This window comes from Coffea arabica, chromosome 1e (assembly GCF_036785885.1).
Source record: "Coffea arabica cultivar ET-39 chromosome 1e, Coffea Arabica ET-39 HiFi, whole genome shotgun sequence".
NCBI classification, from domain to species: Eukaryota; Viridiplantae; Streptophyta; class Magnoliopsida; order Gentianales; family Rubiaceae; genus Coffea; species Coffea arabica.
In genome coordinates this window covers 35,582,137-35,598,970 of record NC_092311.1, presented here as the reverse complement: position 1 = coordinate 35,598,970, position 16,834 = coordinate 35,582,137, and the positions used below count along the sequence as shown (strand labels likewise).

The window sequence follows — 16,834 nt, the reverse complement described above, 5'->3', positions numbered from 1 at the left end:
GAAACGGGGCGGGGGGCAGGGGAGTATACCCCCGCCCCGCCACCCGCAAAACAAAAAAAAAAATATATATATATATAAATATATATAATATGTAAGTTAATTAGTTATAAACTTATGATAATGATATTATTAGTTAGATGTATTATATAATGTATATTAGTTTATGTAATATAATTGATATTATCAATTATATGAATAATTATGCATGTCTACTAATAGAATTTATTAATTAGTTATACTAAATTTACTAATACATTTATACTAAATTTCTAATTACACTTAATAGAATAACACTTTTTTCTAAAAAAAAAGCACAAACACAATAAAGAATTAGTGATTGCATTTGTACTAAAAGTGAAAACTTGACTATTTTAGTTATATTTATTTCATCATATTGGATTGTATTCAAATAACTTCTGTTTGATTGTTTTTATGAGTTTCAATTGTAAAATTACAATGAATAATAATTTGGTGATGTGTTGATATTTTAGTACTTGATTATTTATTAAAATTTAATTATAATAAAATTTTATTAACCCCGTGGGTACCCCCGCGGGGGAAGTGGGCAAGGCGGGGCGGGGCGGGGGGAGCAGGAAACGGGGGACGGGGCGGGGGACGGGGGGGAACTAATAGGCAACAGGGCGGGGGGCGGGGGAGGGGTCCCCCGCCCCAACCCCGCCCCCCGCCATCCCTAGTTAACCGGTGGTCTTTTTTGAAAGAGACAGACGAACGTCCAGCTCACTAGATCAGTTACAGAGAAAGAGATCAAATTGGCTTTATTTTCCATGCACCCTGATAAAGCTCCCGAACCGGATGGATGGTTTGTCTCCATTATTCTTTCAAAGATTCTAGGGTATCATTAAAAAGGACCTAGTGGAGACTATTCATGACTTCTTTCATATGGGCTATCTTAACAAAGCTCTAAATGAAACTCTAGTCACACTAATTCCTAAAATTGATACCTCATTGAATCTTTCTTGTTTTAGACCAATCAGCTTGGGCAATGTTGTTTATAAAATTGTTTCCAAAGTACTTGTTAATAGAATGAAACCTATTTTGAATGATTTCAATGGTATTGCTCAAGCTGTTTTCGTTCCTGGGAGACAAATAGTTGATAATGTGGACTTCATTTGGATTAGCTATTTTTTGAGGTGTTTTTGAAATATTTTACTGTAACAGTGTATATGAAAAGCTTTTTATTGTGAATGTTTTTTGTGAAGTTTTTGGAGATTTTTTGGCATATATTTTGGGGGTATTTTTAAAGTTTAAAAATTTTTGTATTATTTTTTAACGCACCACCGCCACCATCCCCTCCCTTGTCTTCTCTCTCTTTCTTCCTCCTTCTCCCTCCTCCCTCTCTTTCTTCCTCCTCCATCTCTTTTCTCCTCCCATTTTCCTCATCCCTTTCTTTCCTTCCCTCCTTCCTTCCCCTTTCTCTTCCTCACCCTGCCACACCTCACCCCTCCCTGATTTGCCCAAGGCTAGATCGATGCCTCTAGTCATGACATCATGGTTAGATCATAGGAAGGGGAAGGGAGGGAGGTGTGGCAGAAAAGGGGAGGGGAAGGGGAAGGGAGAGGAAAGAGGAAAAAGAAGGGGATGGTGGTGCTGATAGGTAAGGGTGGTGGTGAGTGATGGTGATAGATGAAAGAAGAAAATAGTGTAGATTTTATTTTTTATTTTTTATTTTTGTATATTTGAAATTGTTTTTGATATATTGTATGAATATAATGTTTTTGGAGTTATTTTTGTTTGTGTGTGTAGTGCAGTATTGTATATGAAAAACTTGTTTTTCAAAAAATAAGGAATCCAAATGGAGCTTTGATTATTGCCCATGAACATATTCATCGGATTAACCATAAGAGGGGTGGTAAGGAGGGGTAAGTGGCTCTTAAATTGGACATGTCTAAAGCCTGTGAGGGAAGAATGGAAGTCTTGGCTTTGTGTCCTTAATAAAATGGGTTTTTGTCCTTTGTGGATCAAGGGATGCTTGTCTTCCTATTCTTACCCCTTTAACATCAATAGGAATAAGTTAGGCTATGTTTGTCCATCCAGAGGTATTCGCCACGGAGACCTACTATCCCCCTACTTGTTCTTTTTCTGTGTTGAAGATCTAGCTAGTCTTTTGAATCCTAATTGCATGAAAGGATAATTACTGGAATAAAAATCTCTAGAAAGGGCCCTGCTATATCTCATTTAGTTTTTGCCGATGATTCATTGAAATATTGCAAAGCCAATGCTTAGGAAGCTAGGGAGATCACTAGGATTCTTCAGGTCTATGAACAAGCTTCAAGTCAAAAAATCAACATTGAAAAGTTTATTGTCCTTTTTAATAGAAACACCACCCAAGCAAACAAACATGATGTGCTCCAAATTTTTGGCAACACCTAGCATGTAACCCAAGCAAAATATCTTGGACTTCCTATGGTTATAGGAAGATCCAAGAACAGCACCTTTAGATTCCTCAAGGATAAAATGACAGGTAAGCTACAAGGATGGAAAGGAAAAATGCTGAGCAATGTGGGCAAAGAAGTCCTCCTCAAATCTGTTGCACTAGCACTGCCATCCTACACCATGTCTGCTTTCAAGCTTTCAAATGGACTATGCAAAGAACTGAGTGGCACGATGGCCAAGTTTTGGTGGGGAAACAATCAGGGTAAGGGGAAAATACATTGGAAGAAATGGTGGGACTTGACTGACACAAAGGGCAAAGGGGGTCTAGGTTTTGAGAAATCCAGTGCTTTAATAATGCACTATTAACCAAACAAGTTTGGAGACTTCTTACTAACCGAAACTTGTTGGTTAGTAATGTCATGAAAGGAAAACACTTCCATAATTCCTTTATTTTGCAGGCCAAAGTAAAAGACGTGTTCTTCATGGATCTAGCAGAGCCTCCATGGTGCCATCCCCTTGTTGGAAAGTGGATCGGAAATGGAAGCACAACAGCAATCTGGCAAGATAGGTGGCTTCCCTATAGCAAATTTGAATTGATAACCTCAATAAAACCCCAGAATTGCAGTGTGGAAAGAGTTAGTGACTTGATCACAGGCAAGAGATGGAACACCAACCTCATTCAATCCATTTTCTCTCAAGAAGGAACTGAACAAATCATGATGATTCCCCTCAACATATAGGACAGGAATGACAGGTTTAATTGGAACCACAACACCAATGGAAATTATATCACCAAGTCAGATTATGTACAAGCTAGAATCAGGATGATTGACAAGTGCATGAAGGATCAAATATCAGGTAGCACTAGTACAAGAAAGGATGATTCAAGACTCTGCACCAAGTTTGGGATCTGAACATTAAGCACGAAGTGAAACATTTCTTGTGGAAATATCTTCATAACATTCTACCCACCAATGTGGAAGTGTATAGAAGAACAGGCAAAGGAGATAATTGGTGCAAATGCTATGAAGATGTGGAAACACTAGAGCACTTGGTGTTCCACTGCAAAGCAAGAAAAGATGCCTAGAAGACTTTCCCAATAAAATGGGATGCTATAAAAGAACAATCTTGGAATTCCTGGAAGTGGTGGGAAGCACTGCAGGGAGTTAGAGAAAGAACTGAGGGTATTAGCCAAATAGAAGCCACAGCAAATCTTCTGGGCAATTGTGGAAGGCTAGGAATGCATGGAACTTCAGCAATGAAACGTCTAATGCCAAACATATATCTAATAAGGCTATGGAGGAATGGCTCTAGTACAAACATCTGTTGATTACTGGAAAGATGGGAAGGAAAGACCTAAACTAGAAATACAGAGGAATGCCACCATCAAAGAATTCTAGAATCAACATGCAACTCTTATCTTTACTGATGCATCAATGGACAAGACAAGGAACAGAGGGGGTTTAGGTATTGTAATCAAAACCATAATGGTAACCTTGTCACTACTTGGGCCATCCCAACAAGAATGAAAAAAGATGTTGCCATACTAGAAGTAGAGGCAATCAGGACAAAAATGATTAAAGCCTTGGAGGAATGTTAGACATCTCTTCTTATCCACTCTGACTGTAAAGTTTTAGTGGTTAGAATTAATCACAGATGCACTAGAATCTCTCAATTAGATGCTTTGATAGATGATATTGTACATTTAGTAAGTCTTTTTGGCAATGCTCCTTCATATTTATTGGAAGGGAATGCAATCGCACTAGTCATGGTTTGCCAAAATGCCACTAACCTAATTGATGATTCTAGGTGGGAGGTATCCTTCCCTGTGTCCACAATGATATTCTAACTTTTGCCGGTAATATGCAATGGTAGTACTACTGTAACTACTTCTCATACATAAAATGATGACCTTTTGACAATAGGAAAAAAAAAAAATCTCATGATACGTTTATATATGAAAGATAGAATGGTTTCTCCTTGTGTTGATAAAGTTGGCAAATAGGGAAATTTGGAAGAAGAAGACAAGGATTTGATGAGTGGTTTGTTTGGACTTTCTATAGAACTTCTTGATCTTTATTTATTTTTTGAGATGCTAAACCTTTTGTTTTAGGTGAGAGTCTTTTGTTCACTCATGAAAATATTTAACACCATCTACTATTTGTTAAATTAGAGGAGATGGCTGATATTTTCTAAATCTCGGGATGTATCGATAGTTTGGAGTAAATGTAATTAAATCCACGCTTGATTTTGTATTGTGCTATAAACAGATATTTTTTTTTATTTACAATTATTTTTCTCTTTTTGTTGTCGCTCTCTCTATATGTATGAGAATCAAAACAATTATTATCCAAAAGAGGCACCCATGAGTCCATGACCCATATGGGGAAGAAAGACCAGGTTAGTTTATTACTTTTATCATTTATTTGACTCAAATTATCTATTACTTGTAAATTATAGACATGCAGTTTTAACTTTGGGATAATTTCAGAAACCTCCCTTGAAGTTTTTGATAGGATTAATTGGCACCAATTTTAAGAAAGTTTCACTTGTCTCCTTTACTTTAAACATTTTATAACATTTAAAATTCATTAAAAAATATAATATTAAAAAATTCATAATTTCATTCTAAATTTACCTTTATATTGCTCTTTAGTACAAAAACCTTTCTTTGGCTAGCTCTTTATATTATGAATATATAAAAATAAAGAAAGGAGGGAGACTAGACCAAAACCTCCAATACATTGTGATAAAAAAATATCAAATAAAAGACGAGTACTACTCTTTAATATTTATATAATAATTTTAAAAAAATTGAATATATTAATAATTTAAAAACAAAATCCAAAAGCAAGAAGGCTTAATTCTAATGGGACAAAATACAGTGTGCTTTTTAAAATATAAAGAATTAATATTTTGAAGTTTATTTAAAGTTTTTGCAAGTTACAAAAATGTTATTTTCTTTACAGTAAAGTGTGTTAAGTTAATTTAAGAAGTTTTATAAATTGTTTACCTTTTTTTCGAATTTTTTTAGTTTTTTTTTTGTCTAGATCAATGTCTTGAAAATTAAAAGAAAAAGAAATGCAGAAGATATATAATCTTTTTGTGATGTTTTCAAGTCAGTACAAAAGGTTATTTTCATTATTATAAAAATATTTCAAGTTATTTTACAAGTATTGTAAATTATTTATAATATTAAATATGTTAATATTTCTTGCCTAAACTAATGACACAAGAAAACAATTAAATGGTCCTTTTTCCATTTTCAATTAAAGAACCAAACCAATCAAGTGTATAAAAGTTAAGAGATAAAGTTAACGTTTTATGACAATTAAGAGTCTTAGGAAAAGGATAAATTTAGAATGAGATTATGCTTTCAAAATGAGGTTTTTTAATATTATATTTTAAAATACGTTGCAAAAGTTTAAAAAAAAAAAAAAATCACCTTAGAGCAGGGGAGACAAGCGAGAATTTTCAAATTTCAAAAGCGCCAATTGATATTGTCACAAACACGGGAGTCTGGCGTTCATTCTTCTTCCCTACTTCTCTCCAAATTTCACCGCCATCACCCGTGCGGCTGTGCATATGATATGAAAGCGAAACGCTCCTCGTCTTCTTCGCCCTTTTAGTTTTCCGTCTCCTTCTCTTGAATCTCTGCCACCCACTTGCTGTTTCGTGAAGAGTCTTCAAAGAGAGAATTTTGGGTTAAAGATTGATTTGTTACGGCTGTCTTTCTGTGCAATTTCTCATAAGTATTGATTTCCGTGCAATTTGTTACTGGTAAGTTTTTTTTATTTGCTAATTTGTTTATACCTTAAAAGTCTCTGAAAATCATGGCGAAAGCCTCAGTTCATGGATATCTGATGAGTCAATACGGGTTGACTCGGCCATTCTTTTGGGTCCCGGAGTCGACTCGGCCCGAATCTTCAGAGTCTAAATGAGTTTCCACCGATTCTACCGTCTCCGGAATATTGCGGACCTGTCGCGGAACGGAAGCTGAAATTCTCGCGACGACTCGGCGGGGCCGACTGGGACAGGGACTCGGCCGAATCTTTGAACCAATGAATCTTTGGATTATCAGACTTTTTAGAGAATCAAAAGAGATTGCACTTTAAGTCTTTCCGTCGTATCATTCATCTGATATCAAGTCTCTCTGAATGTGTTAATTGAAGTATCTATGTTCTCCTTATGGTTACTCTTCTATTACTACCACATATGTTGCCGGTGAAATATCATGTTTCTTCCTTTAGGTTTTCATGGTTTTGATTTCTCAATTTGTTTTATTTGAAATTGGTTTTATCTTTTCTATGTGCTGGCATGATTTATGGAGATAGTAGCCCATATTTTAGTAGCTTCATTTGTATTCAGAAACTAGCGATTGGATTACACAAAAATCTTTCAGCTTATTTTTATAGGGTTCTAGCTCACAGAACATTGCAAATTGCAAAATTTGCAAGATTATCGAAACTAATCTTTATATGCCAATTGGCTTCTTTTAATAGTATTGCCAAGAATATCCACAAGGAAGTAGATTTCTCTTTCTGTGTAGTATTAGAGCTAAGTGTGATAATTTTGTACTGCAGAACAATTTTAGCTTAGCTGTCAGATGCAACAGAGAAGCATGGCAAGACAGTTAACTCAGAAGCAGTTGATTCCGCAAGATGAGAATTTACATTTTCTAAGGAAAGGTAGAACTCCTTTCATTTGTATGTCTACCCTTCTTCAGTAGGAGACAAGTTTTGGTTGAAAGAATCTTGTTGATAAGCTTCAGCATTGAGCAGTCTAATAGTGTAAAAACAGATGCTGCTTAAGAGGGGATTGAATCTATCTCTTCATGAGCAGCATAAAGTTGAGCTTTTTTACATGGACACTTGATCTGAACCACAGTTAGCCATACCTGCATGATATGATATTGTATGAGATGTGTGTAGGATCTGGTCAAAGTTTGGCTTGGTGCACGAATGTGCTTTGACTCAAGATGGGGTTCTTGGACCCTAGTCATCCCTACTTAGAACAACTGCAGAGCTTAATGATAATTTTATAGCTTACTCATGGATGACACTATAGTACCGCATGTTTTTGTGTTGCTTCCCAAGTGTCTGTCATTTCGGATCACTAAACAACCTATTAGCTATAAGAACCGTGTTATATATCACAGTAGATAGAGAATGCTTTCTCTGCTATGTCTGTGTGTGCAACAACAATAATTTGTTCTGAATCATATGCATGAACCATTGTCTTATCTTTCAGCAGTATACCGGTATCCTGTATTTTAGGAGATCAGCGGACTTGACACCTGGATACATGCTCTTGCCAGATGCTGAAGCCATAGTCCATGTACCATAGGAAATTACAATTGAGATTTTAATCATTGCAGTTTAAGATCTTTGGACATTAAATTTTCTGCATTTTGTAAATATAGGTGGCGGTGTAGCTATTTCAGACCAGGCTATTTTAATACTCAATCGAATTAAATTCTTTTGTAGGGTCTGTTAAGGGTAAATCAACTGGCTTCAAACTGGAAAAAAAGAAAATTGGTACAGGGTTTGGGAATCGTAAAGCCCTCGGTGACATTACAAACAAGTCATCTGTTCACCATGAAGCATCATTGAAGAGAAAAAGTACACCAAAAGAAGAGCCTAACATGTCAGAGGAGATGTTTCTGCATGATCATAACAAGTGCATTGAATCACAGAAGGCAGCCATGAGAGCATCTTTCTGGGACACGCTGTTGCCTGGATGTGGTAAGTTTCATAGTTTGACTTGTCTAATTGTGGTATCTTTCACATGACTACTTTACGCAACACAAATGGACTGCCACTTAATCAAATCAATTCCTCTATGGTGTTAGATTAATATTTTGATTGGTAAAAATCAGCAAGTGTAAATCTGATGTCGTCAATAATTGGATTGGCATACTGGTGAGTGGCACATGTAAATGGCCCTTGGAGACTAGAATTTTTCATCCACAGCACTGTAATGTACATTATCTATTGGCTGTTAAGGATGTCGTCAATCAGATAAGTTAAAATTTGAACAAAAGGTTGTTGAAAACTATATGCTGGACATTTATTATATCATTTACAGTCTCAAACGGGGGAGGTTATGGCTGAAATTGATTGCTACCTTTTGGTTGACAGAAGTTAATGTCGGGCAACAGTTTTGGATATTATTGTTAGAACCATGCAGCTGAAGAAAGCATCCATCTTATGTTTCTAATTTTGCATGCCCCTGCATGGAGCCGGTAGTTAGGCAGATAAAATATGAAATCTTTACCCTTGAAAGTGAAGCTGCTTAACATAAACCCCTGGCTTTCCATACAAGTAAGAGGTGGATTTAGCTGAATTAGAAGTAGTGAAAAGCTGTTTTCTGTTCATGATTCCCTTTCTTAATTTGTTGACAGGTTCTAAAAAAAAGCCCCATCCCAGTCTTCTTGCCAAAATTTAGCTGATAACACGCTTTATTATACCTTTTGCCAGTGAAACCCGGACATTATATTGAATGAGATGTCCTAGACTTGCCTAATAAGTCAACCTCTCAGGCGTTAGAATACTGTCTTTATTAGTGAATGGAACACAAGTATATTCATTTTGTTGCTATATTTGATAAGAGTCACATTTTTCTGGATATGTTGATAGTATTATCTCTGATGCAGTTCCCCTCGAAATTCAGAAGATGAAATCTGCAAAGGTACTTGTCCTTCATCTTTCTAAGTTACACTACCGTATGGACTGAATTTCAATGGTTAAAGCATTTGACACATTTCAATTTTATCTTTCTATTTGAGGTCCAGAGTGAAATTGATACAGACAGTGAATGCTTTCATCCAGAACCAGTAGAGATCCCCATGTCTGATTACTCTGATCTTTTTCAGAGTTCAACATTTCCATCCTTGCCTACTCAAATATGGTTGGACTCTCCACCCTCGTCTCCATCTGAATGGGATCTCGGGCCAGTGGAATTCAAGCTGAAAGAAGACAGTAGTGATCCTTAAATCTAGAGCATGTTCATGATACTGTTCTCAATTTCTCTATCAGAAAGCATCTTCTAGTGGGTAGAATCAGAGAACTTTCTATCTTCCTGTTCTTAGATTCTAGGAAGCAGGTTTATTTACAGCAGATGATGAAGGTCGAGCTGAATGTGAACCAATATTGAAGTCGAATTTTGATTAGCATGACGATAGAAAGTTCATTCAGGATTCACACTTTTCATTCTTTGTTTACGTTAGAGAAAAATAGGTAATGCTATTGCTTCAATGAAAAATCTGTCATGATTTCACCGTCCTTTATGTTTGGTTATGGATGTTTCATCTAGGATCGCTTCGGTAAACAATGTCATGGAGAACTGAAGCTACGAAATGTCGATAAATGCAGATATTTTTTCCTTTTATTTTGTGTATATCTTTTGTTTGAAGTTCATTTATCTTTTGCATGTAGCGCATTTTTTTCCTTTTTGTGGTTGATGTTTTCTTTTTTATTTGAAGTTTTTTTCTTTCTTGAATTGTGAATTTTTTGGTTGTTTTAATTTTTCTTTTGTTCGTTTTATGAAGAAATTGTCGTCTCTAATTTTTCACAAACTCACATTCTCTATATGAGTTGGGAGGAGAATAATTAAAATTAAGGTTTCAAAAATGGGATAATATCAGAAACCTCTCCTGAGGTTTCTTGAAATATCACTAAGCTCCTCCCACATTTTGGAAATCTCTCTTACCACCCCTGAAGTGATAATGGGGTCAGAAGTCACTATGAAATTCATCAGCTGCCAATAGTACTCTTGTTTTTGCTGTTACCTTATTCAGCTGATAAAAGGAAAAAAAATGACAAAAAAAGAAAGCATGCAACTGTATAAAGCCTAGGAAACAATTGCTGCCTAGAAGCTGAGGTCCGTATGTATTGCATGGCGCCATTTTGCTCTGATAAGATGTCTAAATGCCCGGGAACTGAAGAGGAATGAAATACTACTTATAACTGTGATTGTTATTTGTAGCTTGGAGAACGAGTTGAAGCTATCTTTCTGGAAATCTCTCGCTGGATATTGCAGAGGAGGAGAAATATGGCACTTCAATGAATTGCATGCGTTCGGTTGGAGTGAAGTGATTTTGTCAAAACTAAGCTATACAACAGGTAAAAATCTTCCATTGTGATTTGCCTATAATATCTCTCTTTTAAGAAGGTGTTTTTGTGTTTTATTGGACTTGATGACCGAGTTTAAGATCCAACCAGAGCCTTTGTATGTGATCCTTATATTAAGTATTGTCGATGTTGGATGCTGTAAAGAATGTCTAATTTGATGAACTATGCTTGACCTTGATTTTATTGGTTCAAAAAAAGTTGATTAATATTGACTTTTTTCAAGCTGTAATACATAAGAACAGCTTAGCTTTGTAGCTTAAAGCTGCAATACATATGACAAGCTCTAAGTGTAGTGTATACAGTTGGTTTGTAGACAAAAGTGAAATTAGAAATGAAAAGCTGGTGTAGTTGAAAGTTCATGGAAGCTGCTATGAAGGTTCTATTTTGCAACCTGAGTTTGACTTTGAATGAGCATGCGTGTGTTATACTATGTCCCTTGTGAGCATATGTGATCCTTATAGCAACTAATTGAAACTTTTCTTGTGAACACACTGATATGTAGGATGGGAAGAATTATTGCACATGATATTGTAGTTCATTACATGGGAAACACTGTTAGAATTCCTAATGTCGATCCAAATAACTACCAATATATTGACCTTCTCGATGATGTTATTGATAAGGCAATGAATGATTTGCCTGGAAATTTGAACATGCTTGTGCATATGAAATGTGCGATTCCTAGGACAACAGGCTTTATGGACATCAGTAGTGACAAATTAATCCTTGATATGCTCAAACTTCATGAAAATGATCTTGTCATAAACTTGTACTTGCTGTACCTGGATATTATTCCTACTACAGAGGAGAATATGGTAGACAACAGGAATAACCAATTTCAGCTGGCACAGAAAGACATAGGAATCGAAGAAGCTCCTATTCCTGTAGTTGACAGTGAGGGTGATGATGAGATTTATGCTTCTAGTTCTGATGACTCTTGGAAGGATGACATAGATAGTGACTTGGAAGATGTCATAGCTGAAGATAGGGCCTTAATTTCTTCCAGTGACAAGGAGGAAAATGATTTGTCTGATTATGAGGAGATTGAGGATGCACAAGTTGTGCCTGATTCAGAATTTGACCAAGAATCAGATCCTATGAGAGCAATCATGCAGTAAAAAATGTGGACTTAAAATCCAAGAGAGGACATTGAGTATGAGAAAGGGATGCTATTTACCAATGTGGATGCATTTAGAGCAGTGTTGAAGGACTATGCTATTCAGAAAGGATTTCCGTTGGTGAGATTGAAAAATGAAAAGAGCAGGTGCACTGCCAAGTGTGGTGCTGAGGGTTGTAATTGGAGGATTCATGCATCCCTAGTTGCTGATACAACCACATTCATGGTTAAGACATATACACCTGAGCATACGTGTGTCATGAATAGGAAAAATTCAGAAGCAACATCTGATTGGATTGCAAAGAAATTAATTTATGTTATGAGAGATCACCCAGAGATGACAAGTAAGGGAGTAAAGGCTGAAATGCAGAAGCATGGAGTCTTGCCAAGTAGAATGCAAATTTACAGGGCAAAAAATAAAGTCTTGGAACAGATAGAAGGATCACACAATGAGGCCTATGGAAAGTTACCAAAATATGCTGAACTTTTGAGGATGCACAACCCAGGAAGCATCATGAAAATTCACTATGATAGGCCAAACCTTCTTATAGAGCCTAAATTTCTAAGATTGTTCATCTCTTTCAAGGCACAAAGAGATGGTTTCCTGGCAGGTTGCAAGCCATTTATTGGCTTTGATGGTTGCCATTTGAAAGGTGCATTTGGGGGCATTCTGTTAATTGCTGTTGCTCTTGATGGGAACAACAGTTTGTTTCCATTAGCTTTTGCTGTTGTAGAGTGTAAAAACAAGGAAGCTTGGAGTTGGTTTTTTTATTATTTTCAGGAATTCTTTGGACCATTTCCAACCAATATTTCACTCACCTTCATGAGTGATAGACAGAAGGTATGTTACCTGAATTTCTGTTTCATGTTTCAGATTTCTTCCATTGCTGTTATAGTGGCTGAATCAAGTATTTGAAGGAATTTGTTTCTAAAACTTCTGTATAGGGACTCAACCTTGCTTATGAGGAACAAGTGCCTGAAGCTGCTGCACGATATTGCTGTTGGCACATCTACTACAACTTCAAAGTGAAATTTCCAGGATCGCTTCTAAGGAGATTTTTTTGGCAAGCAGCTAAAAGCTATGATCTGATAGGACACAATGAGGCTATGGAAAGAACAAATAATATTAACATAGATGCTTGGAGATACTTAGTAAATATTCCTAAGTGTAACTGGGCAAGGCATGCATTTTCTATTGAAATTAAGTGTGATCATGTTACCAATAATTTCACAGAATCTTTTAATGCATGGGTTGGAGAACTGAGAGGGAAGAATATACTTGCTCTGGCTGATGGACTGAGACAAAAATTCATGAAGAAACTACATAAGAGGTATCAAAAAGGCTGCACATGGACATCTAGTGTTACTCCACATATTACTAGTAAGTTGAAGGGTATTGCGGCTGAATCAAGAAGGTGTTCACTAACAATGGCAAGTGAGAACACATTTGAAGTAGCAGATGTCGATAAGTCCTATATAGTCAAGTTGATTGAGAGGACATGTGCATGCCGGGCTTTCCAGTTGACTGGCATTCCTTGCAAGCATGCTGCTCTAGGAGCTACTTATAGAAGGGAGAAACTGAAAGGCTATTGTGATGCAGCCTTTTCCAATGATCAATATTTGAAAACATATGCATTCATGATCAACCCAATTTTACATATGAATAGGTGGCCTCCTATGGAAGATGTGACACTAGCAGTAGTTTTGCCACCACCACTTAGAAGAAGAGCTGGCAGACCAAGAAGAAATAGAAGAAGAGCACCTGATGAAGGAGCTTCTGCATCTCAACACAAGAGATCAATCAGTTTCAGGTGCTCTAAGTGTGGTGCATTTGGACATAATAGGAGAACTTGTCAAGGAGCTCCTATTGCTGAAAAAAGAGGCAGCAGTACTTCTACAAATCAGGTATCAAGTCGAAGAGGAAGACCAAGAAGAGGCATTGCCAATACTGGATTAGCAGGATCTGTTCTATGGGTAATTGTAGCAATGTCAACTTACAGTATCTTTATGTGTATTAATTCCTTGCAAATGAGCTTAGCTTTTGGTCATGATTTGTCAGGAACATGCACAAGGAAATGTCCCAGTCATTGTATCAAGTCAAGGGAGTAATGGAAGCACTCAAAATCAAACTGCTGGAGCTAATGTTCAACTTAATCATTCTGCCTGCACTAGTACTAATACCAGAAAGGTATAGTACATCAGAAATTAGTTTCATCACTTATTGCTAACTATTCTAACTATCAAGGCCATTAGTTTAATAGAATTTGTTGCATAGCTTCAGAGAGGAGGGCCAAATGCAGGGGTTGGAACTAGGGGTGCAAACGAGCCGAGCTCGAGTCGAGCTTTGGCTAATCGAGCCGAGCTCGAGTTAATTTTGTGAAGCTCGAACTCGAGCTCGAGCTCGAGTCAAATTCGAGTCGAGCTCGAGCTCGAGCTCGAGTTTAAAAAATAAAAAAAAATAATAATTATTATTTTATTTTTAAAAAATAAAAAATAATTTTTTTTAAAAAATGAATAAAACAATAATTTTTTTAACAAATAATAAAATATTAGGGATATATATGTAATTTTACAATTAAAATAAATAATAAAAAAATATATATAATTGAGCTCGCGAGCCGCTCGCGAGCCAACGAGCTTAATGTTTTTGAGCTCGAGCTCGAGCTCGAGATCGACTTAATTAGCTCGAGCTCGACTCGAACCGATATTGACGAGCTCGAGTCGAGCTCGTATTCGAGCCGCTCGCGATCGGCTCGCGAGCGGCTCGATTCGCGAAACACCCCTAGTTGGAACTACTGTTGCTAACAACAATAAGAGAGCCAGACCTTCCATTGCTGTTTGTCCACAACAAACTCCAGTAGTCACTCCATCTGCAAGATTTCCAACGGTCACAGCATCTTCAATATCCACTTCTGCAATTACGGGATCTCATATTGACAATAGCAGCATCAGTATGTGGTTCTAATTAGTACTAGTATTATGAGTTTTGCTTTGGGAGACTGATATGGTATTTTTGTATATGTAGCAATCCTCATCATCTAGAATGATGTTTTTAGATGATGTTTTCTGAGATTCTTGTTGATTGCTACATACTTTTGATTAGTTGTATATGTAACGTATGCCAAGTGCTTAATTGCATTCCCAGTCCCAGTGAACGACTAAACGACACATGTTTTGGTACTTGCTTGGGAATTGCAATTTACTCTTGTCAAGTATGCTCTGCTGCTATCCACAGATCTTGGAACATATGACTTATTACCTTTATGTATGGAATCTGCTAACTTCAAAGATGTCATGTTGTGGTTTTTTTTTTAACTCTATGACTCGGATTCCTTAGGATTATGTATGGAATATGAGCTGTTGTTTTCCAATGAACTTACCAGTAAAGTATTGTTGTACTTAAGGAACTTCACTTGTGTGCTTAATGCATTTTCTATCAAATATGATTGAAAGGTACAACAGTAATGCAACAAATTTGGTAGGCATACCTATGAAGTAAAATACAGCTTCAACTCTTTTTCACATAGCTTAACATCATGTCCGACTTACACATGCCTTCTGGTTCTTTCATGTATGACCAGTAAGGCTCCAAACAGCTTGGAACACATATACTATTATTGGAACAAGAAAGTGTGATTGCTTTAACGATTTGAATGAAAAGATAAATTGCTAAGAGTACAAGATTGATGATGAACAAGAAGGTGATGCATGCATTCTGTTGAGGCACAAAGTTACATTCCTGATTTGCTTTCCTCAATGGAAGCACTGCAGAATCAGCTTCATTTCTTTGGCTCTGCAACTCTTCACCTTCATTTCTTTGGCTCTGCAACTCTTCACCTTCATTTCCTTCATACCACTGGAAGTAGTTGCACTTTGAACAACTAAAATATAGCTTATTCGGATTTCTTTCACTCTCTGAGATTCGTAATGTAGTCTTGCGATTGCCTTTACAATACCGGTTCTTCATGCTTAATGATGAAGATGATTGTATGACTGCCCTTCAAAGGGTGAACTAGGCATTTCTTCATCAGTTACCTCTCCAAGTTTTGCAGCTATTTCATGCGGTTCCCTCACCTTTTAATACCGCTGGAAGCACTCAAAGTAGCCGTTGCATGTCCAACGGTCATGCAACAGTGCTCATGCCAGAAAAATACTCTCCAATTCAAATTTTCCACCTACTGCAACTTTTTTATGTCACAGGATTCAGTCAAACTAAGGGTATGAAGGGAATTAAAATACTTTCCCTCCTCCAAAATGCATATTCTATTGTTACTTTTGCTTAGAGGGGCTGACATTGTTAAGAAAATGTCAATTCAAAGGGTGGTAAGAGAGATTTCGAAAATGTGAGGGGAGCTTAGTGATATTTCAAGAAACCTCAGGGGAGGTTTCTAATATTATCCCTTCAAAAATTTGACAGATTGGAGTAGGGATCTGGTATGGTGATGATATGATGGAGACGTTACTGAATCTGTGATGGGGATGATATTTTAGAAATAATAAATTGGTGACTCGATTATTTGAACCGGTTGAATCGGGAAAGGTCAGAACCAGTTATATTGCTGGGTTAAGTCCAGAAAACCCTGATTCTTTGTTTGTTTATTTTGTTTTTAATTCTTGGCGTCCAAAACAACCAAAGCTTAAGAATATATGGTCAAATTACCTTAATGGCCCTTGAATTTTTCAAATTGTATACTTTTGGGCCCCAACTGTTGAACTTAATTAAAGTGTATGTTTTTAGCTCTCTTGCCAGTTTTAGGTGTCAAGGCTGACCAAAAGAGCAATAGGAGCAGTGAACAAGCCAAAATAAAAGTTTTTTTTTCCAGTATAGTAAAATGGAAGAGCCCCAATTTGGAGTTTCTTGATTGAACACAAATTAGACTTAGTAAATTATGTAACTGGACACCTTTTAACAGAATAGTTTATTGCAACAACAATAATGGAAAATTTGACATCAATTGGGCCTTGAAATAGCTAGTAACAGTCGAGGTAGTGCTTAGTTCTGCCATGGAAATTTGCAAATATTTGTGCCGAATTTCTAATCAATTTGAACTTTTCATACTTTACAAGATAATTTGCACCTATATATTTGGTGAAAGAATTTTTATAACAATGGTAGAATTCTCATCTATCGAGATTCATTGAAGTCAAGGCTGAATTTGGAATCTGTGCAAAATAGAATCCATGGGTGTAA

At 36.6% G+C, this 16,834-nt stretch overlaps 2 protein-coding genes and 1 long non-coding RNA gene across 6 annotated transcripts; all 3 read left to right on the top strand.

Annotated features, from left to right (window-relative positions):
• The first annotated feature begins 707 nt into the window (after positions 1-707).
• On the top strand, positions 708-4,159 carry LOC140009380 (uncharacterized). Its single transcript, XR_011816793.1, has 2 exons — positions 708-2,656; positions 2,853-4,159. It is a non-coding gene; the product is annotated as an uncharacterized lncRNA (long non-coding RNA).
• Positions 4,160-5,842: 1,683 nt separating this feature from the next.
• Positions 5,843-9,783, top strand: LOC113702341 (protein PATRONUS 2-like). 4 transcript variants are annotated; one of them, XM_027223499.2, is made up of 5 exons: positions 5,843-6,174; positions 6,978-7,082; positions 7,881-8,138; positions 9,050-9,084; positions 9,188-9,783. In XM_027223499.2, the coding sequence occupies exons 2-5, from the start codon at positions 7,001-7,003 to the stop codon at positions 9,386-9,388; spliced, it is 576 nt and encodes a 191-aa protein (XP_027079300.1). In that variant the 5' UTR covers positions 5,843-6,174; positions 6,978-7,000; the 3' UTR covers positions 9,389-9,783. The 4 variants fall into 4 exon arrangements, with proteins under 4 accessions (XP_027079300.1, XP_071910779.1, XP_027079310.1 ...); XM_072054678.1 differs by having other exon boundaries at positions 6,325-7,082; XM_027223509.2 differs by having other exon boundaries at positions 6,303-7,082.
• A 1,909-nt stretch (positions 9,784-11,692) lies between these two features.
• On the top strand, positions 11,693-16,117 carry LOC113693526 (uncharacterized). The gene is made up of 4 exons (XM_072070740.1): positions 11,693-12,484; positions 12,589-13,617; positions 13,703-13,831; positions 16,061-16,117. Exons 1-4 carry the CDS (start codon positions 11,693-11,695, stop codon positions 16,115-16,117), a joined length of 2,007 nt encoding a protein of 668 aa, XP_071926841.1.
• The last annotated feature ends 717 nt before the right edge of the window (positions 16,118-16,834 follow it).